The 14,306-nt window shown below is 42.6% G+C and overlaps 1 protein-coding gene across 1 annotated transcript; it reads right to left on the minus strand.

Moving 5' to 3' along the window:
- Nucleotides 1-599: 599 nt before the first annotated feature.
- vmp1 (vacuole membrane protein 1) lies at nt 600-14,289 on the minus strand. The gene is given in 13 exon segments (XM_030380007.1): nt 600-1,763; nt 2,525-2,624; nt 4,093-4,154; nt 5,641-5,721; nt 5,724-5,758; nt 6,867-6,951; nt 8,335-8,466; nt 9,242-9,409; nt 12,088-12,198; nt 12,711-12,801; nt 13,107-13,239; nt 13,455-13,562; nt 14,084-14,289. Coding segments are annotated over 12 exon segments (1,221 nt in total). The 5' UTR covers nt 13,534-13,562; nt 14,084-14,289; the 3' UTR covers nt 600-1,619.
- Between the last annotated feature and the right edge of the window lie 17 nt (nt 14,290-14,306).

Raw genomic sequence — 14,306 nt, forward strand, 5'->3', positions numbered from 1 at the left:
AATATCAAGCCAATTCCTAAAGTGGACTTGTAAAGGCCCATCCAAAACAAATGGATCAATCTAGAGTCAAATCAACACAGCATCTGTGGACAAAGCCGTTGGCCCAGAACTTCAGCCAGCTTACAGACCGTTGTTGCCGTGACAATAGAGCAGCCAACACCAGTCTGATAAGCTAGCTGACGGGACGGGAGAGAGCAAGGCGCCACTGGGAAAGTGGAGGAGTCATGTCCGTACAGGACAGACATTAGCGATTTAGTCAACAAAGTAAAAGTACAGAAATATAGTTTGGTTGCCTTTTGAAGGCAAAAGGTCAAAGCATATTTACTACTCAACACTAGATGTGGCAGTTAACGCATTATTATTAATGGTAGTTTAATATTGTAAGACTCATACTAATCAAAGGTAGTGAATTTGTACCTACCTTTCAGGTGCCTTCATCTGAGGATTTTACACAAGTTAAATGATGTCAATCTTAACCAGCAAGCAGCTTACGAGGGGAAATACGTACCAGTTGACTTACCGTCTATTGACGTCCATCAGGGATAAAAAAAAATACAATAAAAATCTATTACAAAAAAACTCAGACATGGAAACCAGGGCAATGATTAAGACATTTTATATATGCTTTGATCAAGGTTCAATCTAAATGTACATAACAAATGGAACAAGTAAGCCAAGAGAACAATGTTACTTTACAAATGATATCACCTATTCCTTGTTATGTTTTGAATTCCGTTATATCCAGAAAGACCATGAGAATAGAAATCCATGTGCACGTACCCCCCAAAAAAGATATTAAGTTATTTACAGGATGTGCAAGCCATCAATACTACATAGTTCTGACTCGATATTGCTTCGTTTTTTTTTACCATTTCTAAATATATACGACAGATCCCTTAAACAAAACAAATGGTTTGTCATGTTACAGAGGACAACATAAGGTTAAAATGAAACCTTGAACAAATGAAAAAAATATAATAAACGCTTAACCTTATTCAAATCAGCACATTGTATCCACGGATCAAGCTTCAAAAGACTGTCCATACCTTGCACACGGGCTCAAAAAACAAATTAAATACAAATCAAGTAAGTAAGTATCAATTAAGAACTGTGTTCAATGCATGTGGGACCCTCCCATCTTTGCATAAGGCATAGCAGCGGAGCAGCCCGGTCGGCTGCTCCGTCTGCCGCTTCACATCTGAGGTCTATGAAAGGGTTAGTCTGTTGCTAGAGACGGACATCTTCGTATCAGCAGGAGTGGGACCAATCACACAGAACACAATTTAAGAGGTGAGTGGCTGGCCGAGGGAGAGAGAGTTAGTGTATTTGGAGGTGGAGCGCGGGAACCCTACGAAGGTTGAGGACGGACAAACAAGAACTAACAGCGCACACATACACACACACGCACACACACACACACAAACATTCTTCAAAAGAACGCGGACAACAATAGTGCCTGGTGTGGAGCCTCTCTTTGAGCATGGGACTAGGGTGAGGTTTGTTGTTTAGTTGTCGAGAGACCCCCTGGAGGGGAGGCGGGTGGGCAGTGGGACCGGTCGCCGGGGCAACACGTGTCCAATGGGCTTTGTCCTTCCAGTCGTGGGTTCGGACGCCCATCATCACTTGGTCTTCTCCTCCGAGTGTCTCCGCTGCTGCAGCCGCTTGCCGTAGCTCTGCGCCATGGAGTTCACGATGGAGCACACAAAGTACACCACCATCACCAGCACCACCTTCTCAAACACCCACGACAGCCAGTTCTCACCCTGCACAACCAAGAGGAGTGGTGGACAGCAAGGTTAAAACATTACACTAATATTACAGTAATTATTACAGTAATATTGCTTCTGCCTAAAAAATACCCATTACCTCCCAGTGTGTGCGGCAGCAACACAATACCACTCATGTGTGATCGATGTGTGGGTTTTTAGAGACTATGATGACTGTGATACATGGTTGCAGTGTTTCGCTTTCAGGGACCTGACCAACGCTTTAATTTGTCCTACCAGTTTGAAAAGCCAAGCCATAATAGAAACAAGCCATGTTTATACTTGTTTATGAAACATTCAGCAAACAACGACTGGAAAGGGGTTTACCCCCCGCAACCGTTTCGGTCAACACTGGAGCTGTATGATTACATTCACTTATCAAAGGGTCTGCAAGCAGGACAGGCCATTTTAATTTTTGTATTTTAAAGTTTTTTTTGTTAGCGATTTGGTTACGAAGATTAAACAACGTAGTGTTTTGTGATTCTTCATTTATCTAAATTAAAAATTCAAAAATAGCTTTACAAATTGTTAAAGATATTTCTTTACAACACTACTCACAAATAATACAGCATTAACTTCAGCCTTGTATTATTTGCGACTCCTGTCCTGTCAGGACGTGCTCTCCTCTTTAGGATGAACATGTGTGGATGTCCCTCAAATGGAGCTGGTGTTTTCCTAATGGCTCAATCATTGACCCACAAGGATCAACGATTGAACTAGGTTGCGTTGGCAAGAGGGGGGTTTATCTTTGTTCTTACCGCGGGCGTGCCTTCCCCTGCGTGGTGCAGCTTGTTCCTCTGGGCATCCAGGTACTGACTGAAGGGCTTCTGGAGAGCTGGTCCCACCCTGGGCACAGACCTAAAGACACACACAGCCAAGAGGGAAAGAGAATAATGCAAAAGTCAAGCCACTCACCCATTGAAGCCCACTTCCTCCAAATGCTCCCATCCAAACTGGAGGTTCAGGTCCTTATATCCAGCCCGCTGTCCTCTCCCCGAGACACCCAGTTCCAGTATGGGTAGCTTCCCTGATACAGCTGTACCACTCCTCCCCCTATGCTACATGGAGGTCCTGGTTCAGAGCCCTCCATCCAACCCCTTGGAGCTTTGCACAGAGGCAGGCAGCAGAATGGAATGAAACAGAAGCTTCTCAGCCCTGCTTTTATACCCCCCCCAAGTCTCTACAGGAGTGTGTGTGTGTGTGTGTGTGTGTCAGCCCCATCAACCAGGAAATGAGTCGCCATGATGTCATCGTCATTACCACCATCACTGCCTTCGTAGTGGAATCAGGGCGTGTTTATACCCTTATGGTAGGTTGGATTAGCTAACTAGTGATAAAAATTAATCATTTGTATCAGTTAGTTTATTATTGGGTTAAAAAAAAAATTGATAGAATTGTATAAATGTGAATTTTCAGGGGGATTAACAGAATTGACTCCACTGTAGTCTTATATTCTTGTATCGTCGTCAAAACAAACCTTTTAGATTTGAGGCGACAGAGCTAAATAGTTAGACATTTTATTTACTTTTTCACTCAAAGCTTAATAGGATAATAGCAGATGTCAAACAAAACAAAGCCTGAGTCACTCTCTCAATCTTCTAAACGTCTGCACAAGAAGAAAACATTCAATCTACTCCATGCTGAGTCAGAATCCGAGCCCTGTATCACATCATAGCGACTCATCTAGAACAAGGCGGGTTCGCTGTAACAGATAGAACTTATTTCCAATGAAAATTATCACACAGGAAAAAAAGCAATAAGCCATGATGCAGAACAGAAAATGGAAACAAAGTCATCTTATCACTCACACCAAGCAATGTATAAGTAATACTAATAGGCCCACTGGGTCCCTTGAAATGTATGTTTTTTCACTTGAAAGCTTTTCCATATTTTACTTTTTCATCCAAGCAATGTTTGAGGTTATTTTCATAGGTATATTAGCCAGTATGTTGTCAATCAAATCAAACCTGAAATTAACCAAATCTACAATCAAGTGAACCGAGAGCGGTGGGAGTTTATTTGTTCCTCAGGTTCACTTCCTGAGAGAGATTGGCCCCGTCTGAGAGAGGAGCAAACCGAGCTCGAACCATGTTCCTGAATGGACCTCACACACGCCCTTGACCACCAACGCAGAAACTTACCGACGACAAAGAAAATACCTTTGCTTGGAACGGCCAACTCAAACAAGACCCGTCGCCGGTGCGCAGCCATCAGCTAATTGTTTTCGAACATACTTCCATCCACAAAACCAACAAAGAGATGTTGAGTCAGCAGCACACCTCGGCTGATCACTCGCTTTCACACAAAGGGTAGGGGAGCGACTTACCCTATAAGTGACACCATCTGCTCCACTATGTGCCTGCTGAACGTGATGATGACAAACAGTTTCTGCAGGGAGACGGACCAAAACGAGGGGATTAGCTTTGTTACTTCCCAGTCAATAACAAAACCTTGGGGAACAAAAAACAGGTTTTCCGTTACAGAGATGACATATGATTTGCAACTGGGATTAAAAATATCCTCTATTCCAGATAGAGATGGGTAACAATAGGATTTTATTCTTAGTAATCGTAACTGCTACTGCTTAACGGTTAGTTCTGCAGCGCTGTGAGGGGATTAGCTTTGTTACTTCCCAGTCAATAACAAAACCTTGGGGAACAAAAAAATGGTTTTCCGTTACAGAGATGACATATGATTTGCAACTGGGATTAAAAATATCCTCTATTCCAGATAGAGATGGGTAACAATAGGATTTTATTCTTAGTAATCGTAACTGCTTAACGGTTAGTTCTGCAGCGCTGTGAGGAAGAAAGAGGGAAGTTATGACTGAGACACGATGCATGTCAAAGTTGAATTCTATGGTGGAATAACTCTCAGGATAAACCTTCATAGTGAACAAAGATAAGGCTTGGTGGGAAATTGGTTAAGGAGAGTTGGCTGGGAGGGGGGGGGGGGGGGGGGGGGGGGGGGGGGGGCTTGTGTGTTTCTTGCGGCCACAAAAGGACCGGTCTTGAAAAAAACAAAAAACAGAGCAGACTGTTGGCGATGAAACTGATTAGCTTTGAATAGCATGACGCATTGCCCCCCACGACAGCAACCCTAATACAGGATATGACACGTGTTGAAAAGTAGAGGGTTCAAGGTAAAGAAAAAACAAAAGAAGCCCCACAGCCTTGTTCTGTTGGTCTGCTCGCTTCCTGCCCTGATGTCTGCCTCCTTCTAACGTCCACTGCACATCCTCCTCAACACGATGCTTGGGGGGGGGGGGGGGGGGGGCCTTTAGTGTCGGCTCCCTTTGGTAAGCTCTGTGTTCCTCAGTGAGATCCCTGGGTGGTACCAAGTTGAGGCGGGGTAGATTTGAGCTGGGATGGGTTCAGAATCACACGGCGACTCACGCTTAGACACCCCCTCCCCTCCCCTCCCCTCGGTCTAGGTTTGATGTTAGTCACTGTGGGTAGACTTCCAACACTAGACTTGGTAATTAAAGTGACTCGGAGGGGCTACTTTTCCCTCATGGAGCTCTGGCTCTTGTTAAGGAACCCCCAGGAGCGCCGTCTTTCAACTGTCGGTTCTATATATGGTTCCAAAGGCTGCGCACATCTAGGAATCTCCTGACAGAATAGGGTACAACCGAAGGTCGACCCAAAAGCATATGTTGGAAGTTTATGTCTCCCACTTATGATCTTAAGTGCTACTCTTGTTGTCAGCCTTCATTTTGAGGTTCTTCTAATGTGACACCAGAATAACACTCTTTTCCCCTAAAATGTTTGTTTTTAAATGCGTTTTAGTTAGAAACTGTGTACAGAGTCGGGGAAGGGAGAAAGACCAAGGGTGGGTCATGTGTGCAATTTAGTTGATATGGGCACACGTCTACCTGTATGTGCATCTTGACGATAGCCTTCCCAATCAGCGTAGCGCCAAAGAAGGTCCAGAAGGGGACCAGGAAGTGACCACAAGGGTGATCCCAGCCAGGTCAAACAGAGGGTTGGGATCTGCGAAAAAAAGAACCGGAGAAATAGTTCATAGAACAGGTTCAAAGTAATGCTAAAGAGTTCCACAAGCATTTGTTTGTTTCTTTTACTATGTTTAAGAACTTGTAGGGCCTATGAAATCTGTTTATTTTTTCCAATTCTTGTTTATTTTTTCCAAATTCCGGTTTTTCCCGTTTTAATTTTCATGAATTCCGTTTTGGACACTTTAAGTTATTTAAATCATCAGAACGATGTCAATAAGTGCGAACGAATACATTCCTACAATTTAATCAGATAGAAGACTACATTTATTAAAACATCACAACATTGCTCTGTTTTAGTGCTTCAAAATAAAACATGACATAAATAATAAAGTGCTTATAAACTCTTTTTTATAACCTCAATTGTGGGTTTGAAGGGTCGTGCCCTGGCTACGGCGTTCATTGTTTTTTATATGGATTTTGGACTTCCAGTGGTCATACGCACGTATCTTTGCATTTCCAATCGATAGTTATGTTGACATACTCTACAAAACAGCTGATCAACTGAGTGATAGAAGTGTTTTGGATATTGTTCGGCTCTGAATTTGGGGTTAGAACCGAATACCGAAGCTTTTTGGAACAGTTGGGCATTCCAGCAGTCAGCCGCTGGTGCTTCAACTTCTTCTTCGGCTTCTTGTTAGAAGCGGGAGTGGGACCTATCGTTTGCTTTTCCGCCACCTAGGCTGGAGTGGTGGACCGGGGATTTCTTTTTTAACATTGTTGTGGGAGTGACTGCTAAACATTCAGCGACGTTAATGTCACCTGTGTTGTTTCCCTTTTCCCTCAAACTGAATTTCACCAAAATAATGGCGAATTCCGCTGCATATTGTAAATGTGACGTGTGATGTGTCTTGTCCCTGTTACATGTTATATGTGCTGCAGAACAGGGACCTGCTGGAAATCAGTTATTTTACTGAGACAGGCCCGTTTTAAATTGTAACTTTGTTACTTTTAATACTTTACTGTATAATAATAATAAAAAAAAAAATATATATATATATCAGTAGATTCGGTTTTTATCGTCAGATTCCATGATTCCATCCGCTTTCGTTATCGCGGAAATCATAGGGCCCTAAACTTGTAACAACTTACTGAAGCACAGGCCAGGATCCCAAAGAATCCCACTCTCTGCACCATATTCTGGACTCCCATCTTGGCTCTTGTGATGAAGTCCTGCGAAACACAAAGCAACGTCACGATTGCCGTGTGATTACCGCACAGCCTACAATTTCATCTGGCATTTTTCGACTTTCATGGCACTTAGTCTCTAGGTTACATTTCAAACACAATTTCTTGAACGAATTTTAGTTCCGCCTTTCTACAAGACTTACTGAGAACACAGAACCCACTATATAGACCTTCGAGAAATGACATTTAATTTTTGGTATCATTACAAACAGAAACGGGCCGGCACAGCTGTGCAGGGTTTGGGTCTACACCCCTTGGGGTGGTGAGTTGTCTGTGGTTAGGTGCTAAAGATCAGAGACTTTGCAGGAGTTTAGGCATTCCCAAATACCAGCATCTGACAAGTAAGTCTTTACTCCGTAACCACATAAATAGCCCTTTTTGTCGAGTCACAAGTTTTGGCTCTGTCGAAAATGGGCCATTTGGTACTGTTGGTTACCAATGCAACAGTGAGACATCCCTTACTGCATCATGTACTGCATCCTCTTTTGATATGGTTTTAATGGGACACACATGTCAATGTGACAGAAAAAAAGTTCTTTTTTTAGGCTACCATTTGCAAAGTAATCATTGTGCTCATATTTGAGCTGCTTTTCAAACAAGATTTAAAAAATAAAAGTATTTGGTTGCTGTAAATCAAGATAGATACCCTAATGACCCAAAGACCTGAAAGCAAAGAAATCTGATAACAAATGCACAGACTGGATACATCCTCCCCTTTACAGCATAATTTAGGTCCTGTGTGCTTTTCCCTAAAGCTTCCTCGGCAAAGGAGGTCATGCAGACCGTGTCAATTCTGCTGACTCAGAACAGTCATGTGAGCCGTGCTCGGGCAAAACTGTCCGTCCTTCAAATTAGAGACTGGTGAAAAGAGAGTGAGGGGAGGGGGCACGACATGAGGGATGATTAAAGAGAGCTGGGCTGAGGGTGACTCACCCCCCTCTCCCCAAGCACATTTACTGGAAGGCACCGGGGGAAGGAGGGCCCTTCACTGAACATGCATGGACACTTCATACCCTATCCCCATCTAGATGTAATGAATTCAAGCCCTATGGTCAATGGTGCTTTACAGAGTGGTGATACGATCACATGATGGGAGTAGAACGACCAGTGGACCGCAGTCATTTAGACCAGCATGCAGACATGGCACCGCGTGGATGTGAACAACTAGGAGCCATGTCTTTGTGCCACTTTGCATTAAATGGTGCACAGTGAGGGGCTGCACGTTGCTGTTGGGCTGATGAAAAACCTGGACTCTATGAAGAGTTGTATGCTTAAATTCCAAAAAAACAAAGACATACACCAGAAACTCGGATATTACAAGAATTGTGCGCTGCATTGTTTTCGTGTGTACATGTGTGTGACTCAGACCTGGGCTGTCTGTGCCTGCTCCAACATCTCTTCAAACTCCTCATAGTCCTCGTCGTCTGGGTCGGCTCCTGACTGGCGGGCTGCTCTGGCCATGAAGTACGGAGGAAGCTCACCAATGGCCGTGCCTGCCCCCTTTAACACACCAGGGCACGCACACGCACACACAAAACACAAACACACCGACACACCAAAAGTTGTTGGCCCACAAACATATTTGACTGCTTTTTACACATTTCATATTTACATTTAACATTCTTGCCAGTCTTACATTAAGAGCGAGGGAGGGTATTTGATTTATTATTGAAGTATTTCTTATCATATTCTCTTTATATGCTGACAGCAATCAATAAATCAAATGCTTGGGAAAAATAAAGCAGAAATCTGTTATCTGTGGCTGTCACAGGCCTGTAATAAGCCCAAATCATTTATTTTGGCCAAAATGGACTGATTGGATAGCCTACCTGGCTGACTACCAGCCTAGCATGCTTCCTGCTCACACGCTGCCCGTGCGCTCATTAAGCTTGACCGGAGCATTCCACAAGGTTAGGCAGACCTATTGCTTAAGATAGCAGGCTAGTCATGTGATTTAGAGCGAAGCTTCGGAGGGAGGCCTGAAGAAAGGGGGGGCATTTTCTTGGTGTGGTTCTATCAAAGTCTTGCTTAGTTTGCCTTACCCTTGCCATAGTTCCCTAGATATATGTATCGGCAAATATACCAATTTGACTTATCCATGTTTAAGAAGTACCAGGACTCCATCTCATTCTTCACAAAATAACTTTGAGGTTGTTCTCCGTACCACATATAGATTCTTTCTCTCATGTTAAATACTATTATTCAGCCTACTAACAGGTTGTACAAGCAACAGCCCAAGGGCTCCATAACGTTGGACTGATAGACTGGTACTCACCCACATGCAGGCCTCCAGCCGAACCTTGGACATGATGGTCCAAAGGGAGACGCTGTCCTCCAGACCCCCGTCCGTGGGACAGAGTATCTGGTCTGGGTACGGGGGCTCGGGGAAGTCGGTGGAGCCGCACTCGTACGCTGCCAGGGTCACGGAGGCTATGTGTGGACCCTGCGGTTGGAGGGGTTTCTTTAGTGGTCAGTTCTTTTAAAACTAGTTTAGCTGTTAATATACTTATTTTGGAATTGAATGGTGATGCACAACTTGGTCATTTAGAATGAAACATGATAGAGGTTTGGAATATGGATATGGATATAAACATGCTTATAAGCCAAGTCTCCTTAGAAATAACACAGGGAAGAAAAGTAAGTTATTTATAAAAAAGTGAATTTTTCTTGGATCTTATTGTGAACATTTGTTGGCACAACTTCTCATCTACATTTACTTGGCTCAGATTACAAAGTGTGGACTGTTGATTTTGATTTCATGCTTATTAGCATTCAATAGATGAAAGACGATAACAGCGAATAAGCAGATGTGTAAGCACATACAAACAAGCCCCATTGTATTCAAGTCGACATGGGAAGAAGCACGAGTGTGTAACCTTAACCACACGCGCACACAAACACACACACACACACACCTGAATCACCTGACAGGTGAGTATGCCGTATCATTTATCAGTGTTGGGGCACAGACTAACCCACCTGGCAACTCACTAACAGTATTGTACACCTGAGACCACAACAGAGACACCCAGTCATGAATCCTTAAAACGCTTCAGCCAGGATGACAGTAGCAAGACACGGCACGCAATTAGTCAGCGCAATGAATGGTCTCACAGTGATTCTCTGGGTGGAGAGCCCTCTTAAGCCTTTTTGCTTACACAATAAGAGCTTTCTTTCCCAGCCGGCAGACATTCCTAAAGATGTACATGCTTCACTTTGTGAGGCAGTGAGTCAGATCTGACCAGAAGAGTCACATTTTAAGAAAACGTCTTAAAAATCGAATTGAAACGCAGAACCTGCATTTTGTATGATCTGTTATGGCCTGGTATAGACATTCTCAAACTCCATCTACATCTCTCCAACCCCAACGGATGCTAGCATGTGTCCAGCAAGAGATGGTTAGGCCTACACCAGGAGATCTTCACACTATGAAAACACATATTGGTCCAACAGATATGTAACGCAACCATCATGATGAATCATAACGTGCTTGTGATTAAATATTCAACCACAAGCAGAAACTGTGACTTCACCGGGTTCAAGAAACTGTGACTTCACCGGGTTCACTTATCCTCGCTCTCAATCTATCGCTCTCCATGGGGGTTGAATAGTAATGCCTTAGATCTGACGTACAGCCACAGTACAGTTTTTTCTTCACCACAGCAGACCTACAGTGAGTGGGTTGAGATGAGGGATGCTGTTTTGTGGAACAAAATACCCTCGCCATCTGGAATTCGTATTTTCATAAGAGGCCTGGGTAATAAATGAAGTAGTTAGAAAATGTATAGATGCAATTTTCATGAATTTATCGTTCTACATGGATTCAAATTGACCATGCTGTGTTGGTAATTTTGTCCAATTCACACAAAAGGGCATAGTGAAAATACACAATTTATTAAAGTAGTAACTATTATTACTACTATGTTACACAATGCACCATTACACACCAACAGCCCTCAAAGTGCTAAATTAAAAGGCCAGTGGGTAAATTATGAAGTGGTCGGCTTCAATCAAATATTTTAATAACTATATTTGTGCATAACATAGAATCTGATTCAATGGAGAGGAAACAGAGTTTTTAAATAAATAAATAAAAAATGTGGCTAGAGGTCAACACATTTCTGAACTGTTCTCACAGGTGATTGAGTCTCAGGCTCCGAATACATTTGTCTGGTAAAGAAAAATAAATACTACAATTCAAAGAGTTTTTCCCACGTAGGGTTTGTGGGACACATCAAACCCATATGGGAGGTGAGGCTGCTCAGTGTGTGGGAGGATGATGACATGTGGGTGGGAAAGAAATCCCCTCACTGAGTGGAGAAATGTGGGGAAAGAGAATGAGGTCACACCTACTCAAGGGGCAAGATGACTGGTCATGAGAAACCAACATTAAACGCACACACAGAGCGTATGCATCAGACCAGGTAAACTGAAAGAGGTTGGCTGCATAATGGAAAGAAATAAGAGGCTACAGTGACTGAAAAAGGAAGTAAAAGAATAGTTGTAGGTCATCTATTTAGAAGAAAAGATAAGGGAAAAAGACAACGAGACGCCCGACATCTGCACATGTTGACTTTATAAAAAACCACGTTGTGGGCCTAAATGCGTAGTGGTGCAGAATCACTTCTCTTTCTTTCTTTCCATTTACAAACTTTTCAATCACCATAACCATGGCAAATGTCATAAAGCCATCGAGTGAGTCATTCTGTGATCCTTTGTCAGGCACAGAAGCCACAGTACCCTTGGTTTGTTGGTAAGAGTGATAAACACATGGGTGACAAAGGAAGGACTGGAACACAGAGAAGTCACACAAGACCGCCATCCACTGGCAGCTGTGGAAATGGATAATATACCAGACAATTTCTAAAGTCACAGGACATTTGACAGTTTGTGCTGCCGTGCCCTTTGGTGGACAGTTTAAATACCAGCTGATGTTTGTAAAGGTCGTCCTATTTACATACAATAATGACCTCCCTCATCATCAGATCCCAAGATAACCTATTGCTAAGAATCTCCACTCAGCCACACCCTGCTCGTGTTCATTCATTTGTAATTATTGATGCTGAGCTCAATTGCAGACGTGGCAGAAGTGATCCGGGAGAGTTTTAAATGATCCCTTACCAGATACAACAGGAAGGTGTGCAGGCCAGTTCCAAGGCCTACTGAGGACAGGATTCCTAGGCCTACCCAGTAGGCACACCATAGAAATTTGCCCTCCAAGTACTTGACATACTGGAAAGGAGAAAGAAAATCTGTCAGTGGATAAAGAACAAGACATAGGTGTTTTTACCGTTTTACTCTGGTTGTCAGGTGTCTGGCAGCTGTCTGGTTGTCAAGTGTCTGGCAGCTGTCTGGTTGTCAAGTGTCTGGCAGCTTTCCCTAAAATCTTGGTCCAGCCTTAATCCATTTATAAATTTGAAATGTAATGGTTTCATGGGCCTTGCAATTTTTTTATTTATGGAAAAGTCTGCCTTACAATAAATCAGATTCAACATAATGGGATAGGGGGATATAAAGAATCTCTCACTTGACCTTACACTTAAATTTGTTTAATCATGAAAGGAAAACAAGTGGCTGTTATTCAGTACCCAGCAGAAGACAATTCTGTTGCAAGATAAGACTGCCTGCCAAAAAAATTGGACTTAGCTCTAACCTTTAGACACAGCAGTGTCAGCGATGAATATTAACAGTGAAGAAAAACAAATCAGTCCCAAGAGATAGTAAAAAGGCTGCTCAAATCTTACGTTCTGGTGTGTACCCTCAGTGGAGTAAGCAAGGTAGAAGAACAAACAAAGAACCAGGAAGAAGAACACCAGGCCTCGCCGATGCCACAGTCTAAAGCCAGAGGAAAAAATAATGGGTAATAAATATATACATTAGGACTGGAGTGGCAGTGTGTCAAAGTGGCAGTGTGACACCTAACCCGTCCATAAAACGGCACAAAAGCCCATACAAAAATATATACTTTTTTTTAAACAGAACTAATACGCAAGATAAAAAAACAAAAAAAACAAAAGTGGATACAAGTGCAAATAGAAGGGCATTTACTTTCTAACCATTACTAAAATCCCAGCATCAGGGAAAATGTATATTGTCAATCACAAGGATCTCAACCTGAATGGCAATGTGAAATATATTACTTCATTGCCAACTCCTTTAGCTTGATGAGGGTCTCCAGGAGAAAGTACTGTAATGTGGTTATAGGTCTCCTCCATAACACCAGGGATAGGCGCTCTTCTTTATCCTTCTCCCTCCTCTCTCTGACTGATGCATCTGGTGAACAACATACAAAAAAAACATATTATAGCTTAACAAGTTACTGAGTTGACAATGGTATACTGAAAGAATCTAAAAGAAGTGGGTGTCTGTCCACAGATTTATTTTAATAACGTTGAAAGTTCACTATGTAGGCAACAGAAAGGGAAATAATATCTTGAGAAAGTATATCCCAATTCTCCATACAACCCAAAGAGAATGCCTGAACAAACCTTGAGAGGTGCCGTTCTGTTTGTCTTTGACTCCAGTGCGTTTCTGAGTTTTTTCTAAGCTTGCTCCATTGGCTGCCATGTCCTTCGCTGTTTATTCGGCCAGGGAGTCTAAGGAAGACAAACAAAAACAAAAACACATATTTGACATACCTCCTCACATTTGAATGCACCATTATAATTACATGTCTAGGAAAAAACACGAATTTATCCAACACTAAGCAGTCATCTTACAGTAACCGGTAAACTGGTCAAATGTCCAGCTGTCAAACAAGTCGCCAACAGTAAGCGACTCCAACTGAGCCTAGCTATATCTTCAGGTATCGAGCTACAACGAGATTACGAGATAGACAACGGCGTAGGCCATCAATTATCTTGAGGATGAAGGTCATCAACCTGTAATTAGAATCAAATACGTGTGTATCCCCTTCCTCACACTAGCCGGCTAGCTTAACATGCTAAAGGCTAAGCTAAAGACTAAGCTAAGCAGGGTGACAGTTGGAACCCATTCCATGTATTCATACTCAAAGGTATAACACTGGATCCCCGTAGCGATCTTAAGGTTGTTCTAATTCTTAGTAAAAGCATTCTACCTTAGAATTACAGGGAACATTTAAATCAGATAGTCATACCTCTCTCATGTCCTCTGACCCGGAAATAGTCTGCACCGGCTCCCTCGAATAAAGTCACGTTGGTTTTATTTTTTAGATTGCATCATGGTTGAGGGACAAATATTTAATGGTATATGGATGTATGTGTTAAGCGGAACCAATAGTAAGAGCAAACGAACTTGCATAAATACATATTGGGGAGCTATGAAGTAACGTTTAGTATCTGTCATCTTGATACTTTTAT

This window comes from Gadus morhua, chromosome 16, assembly GCF_902167405.1.
Source record: "Gadus morhua chromosome 16, gadMor3.0, whole genome shotgun sequence".
In the NCBI taxonomy this organism is placed as follows: domain Eukaryota; kingdom Metazoa; phylum Chordata; class Actinopteri; order Gadiformes; family Gadidae; genus Gadus; species Gadus morhua.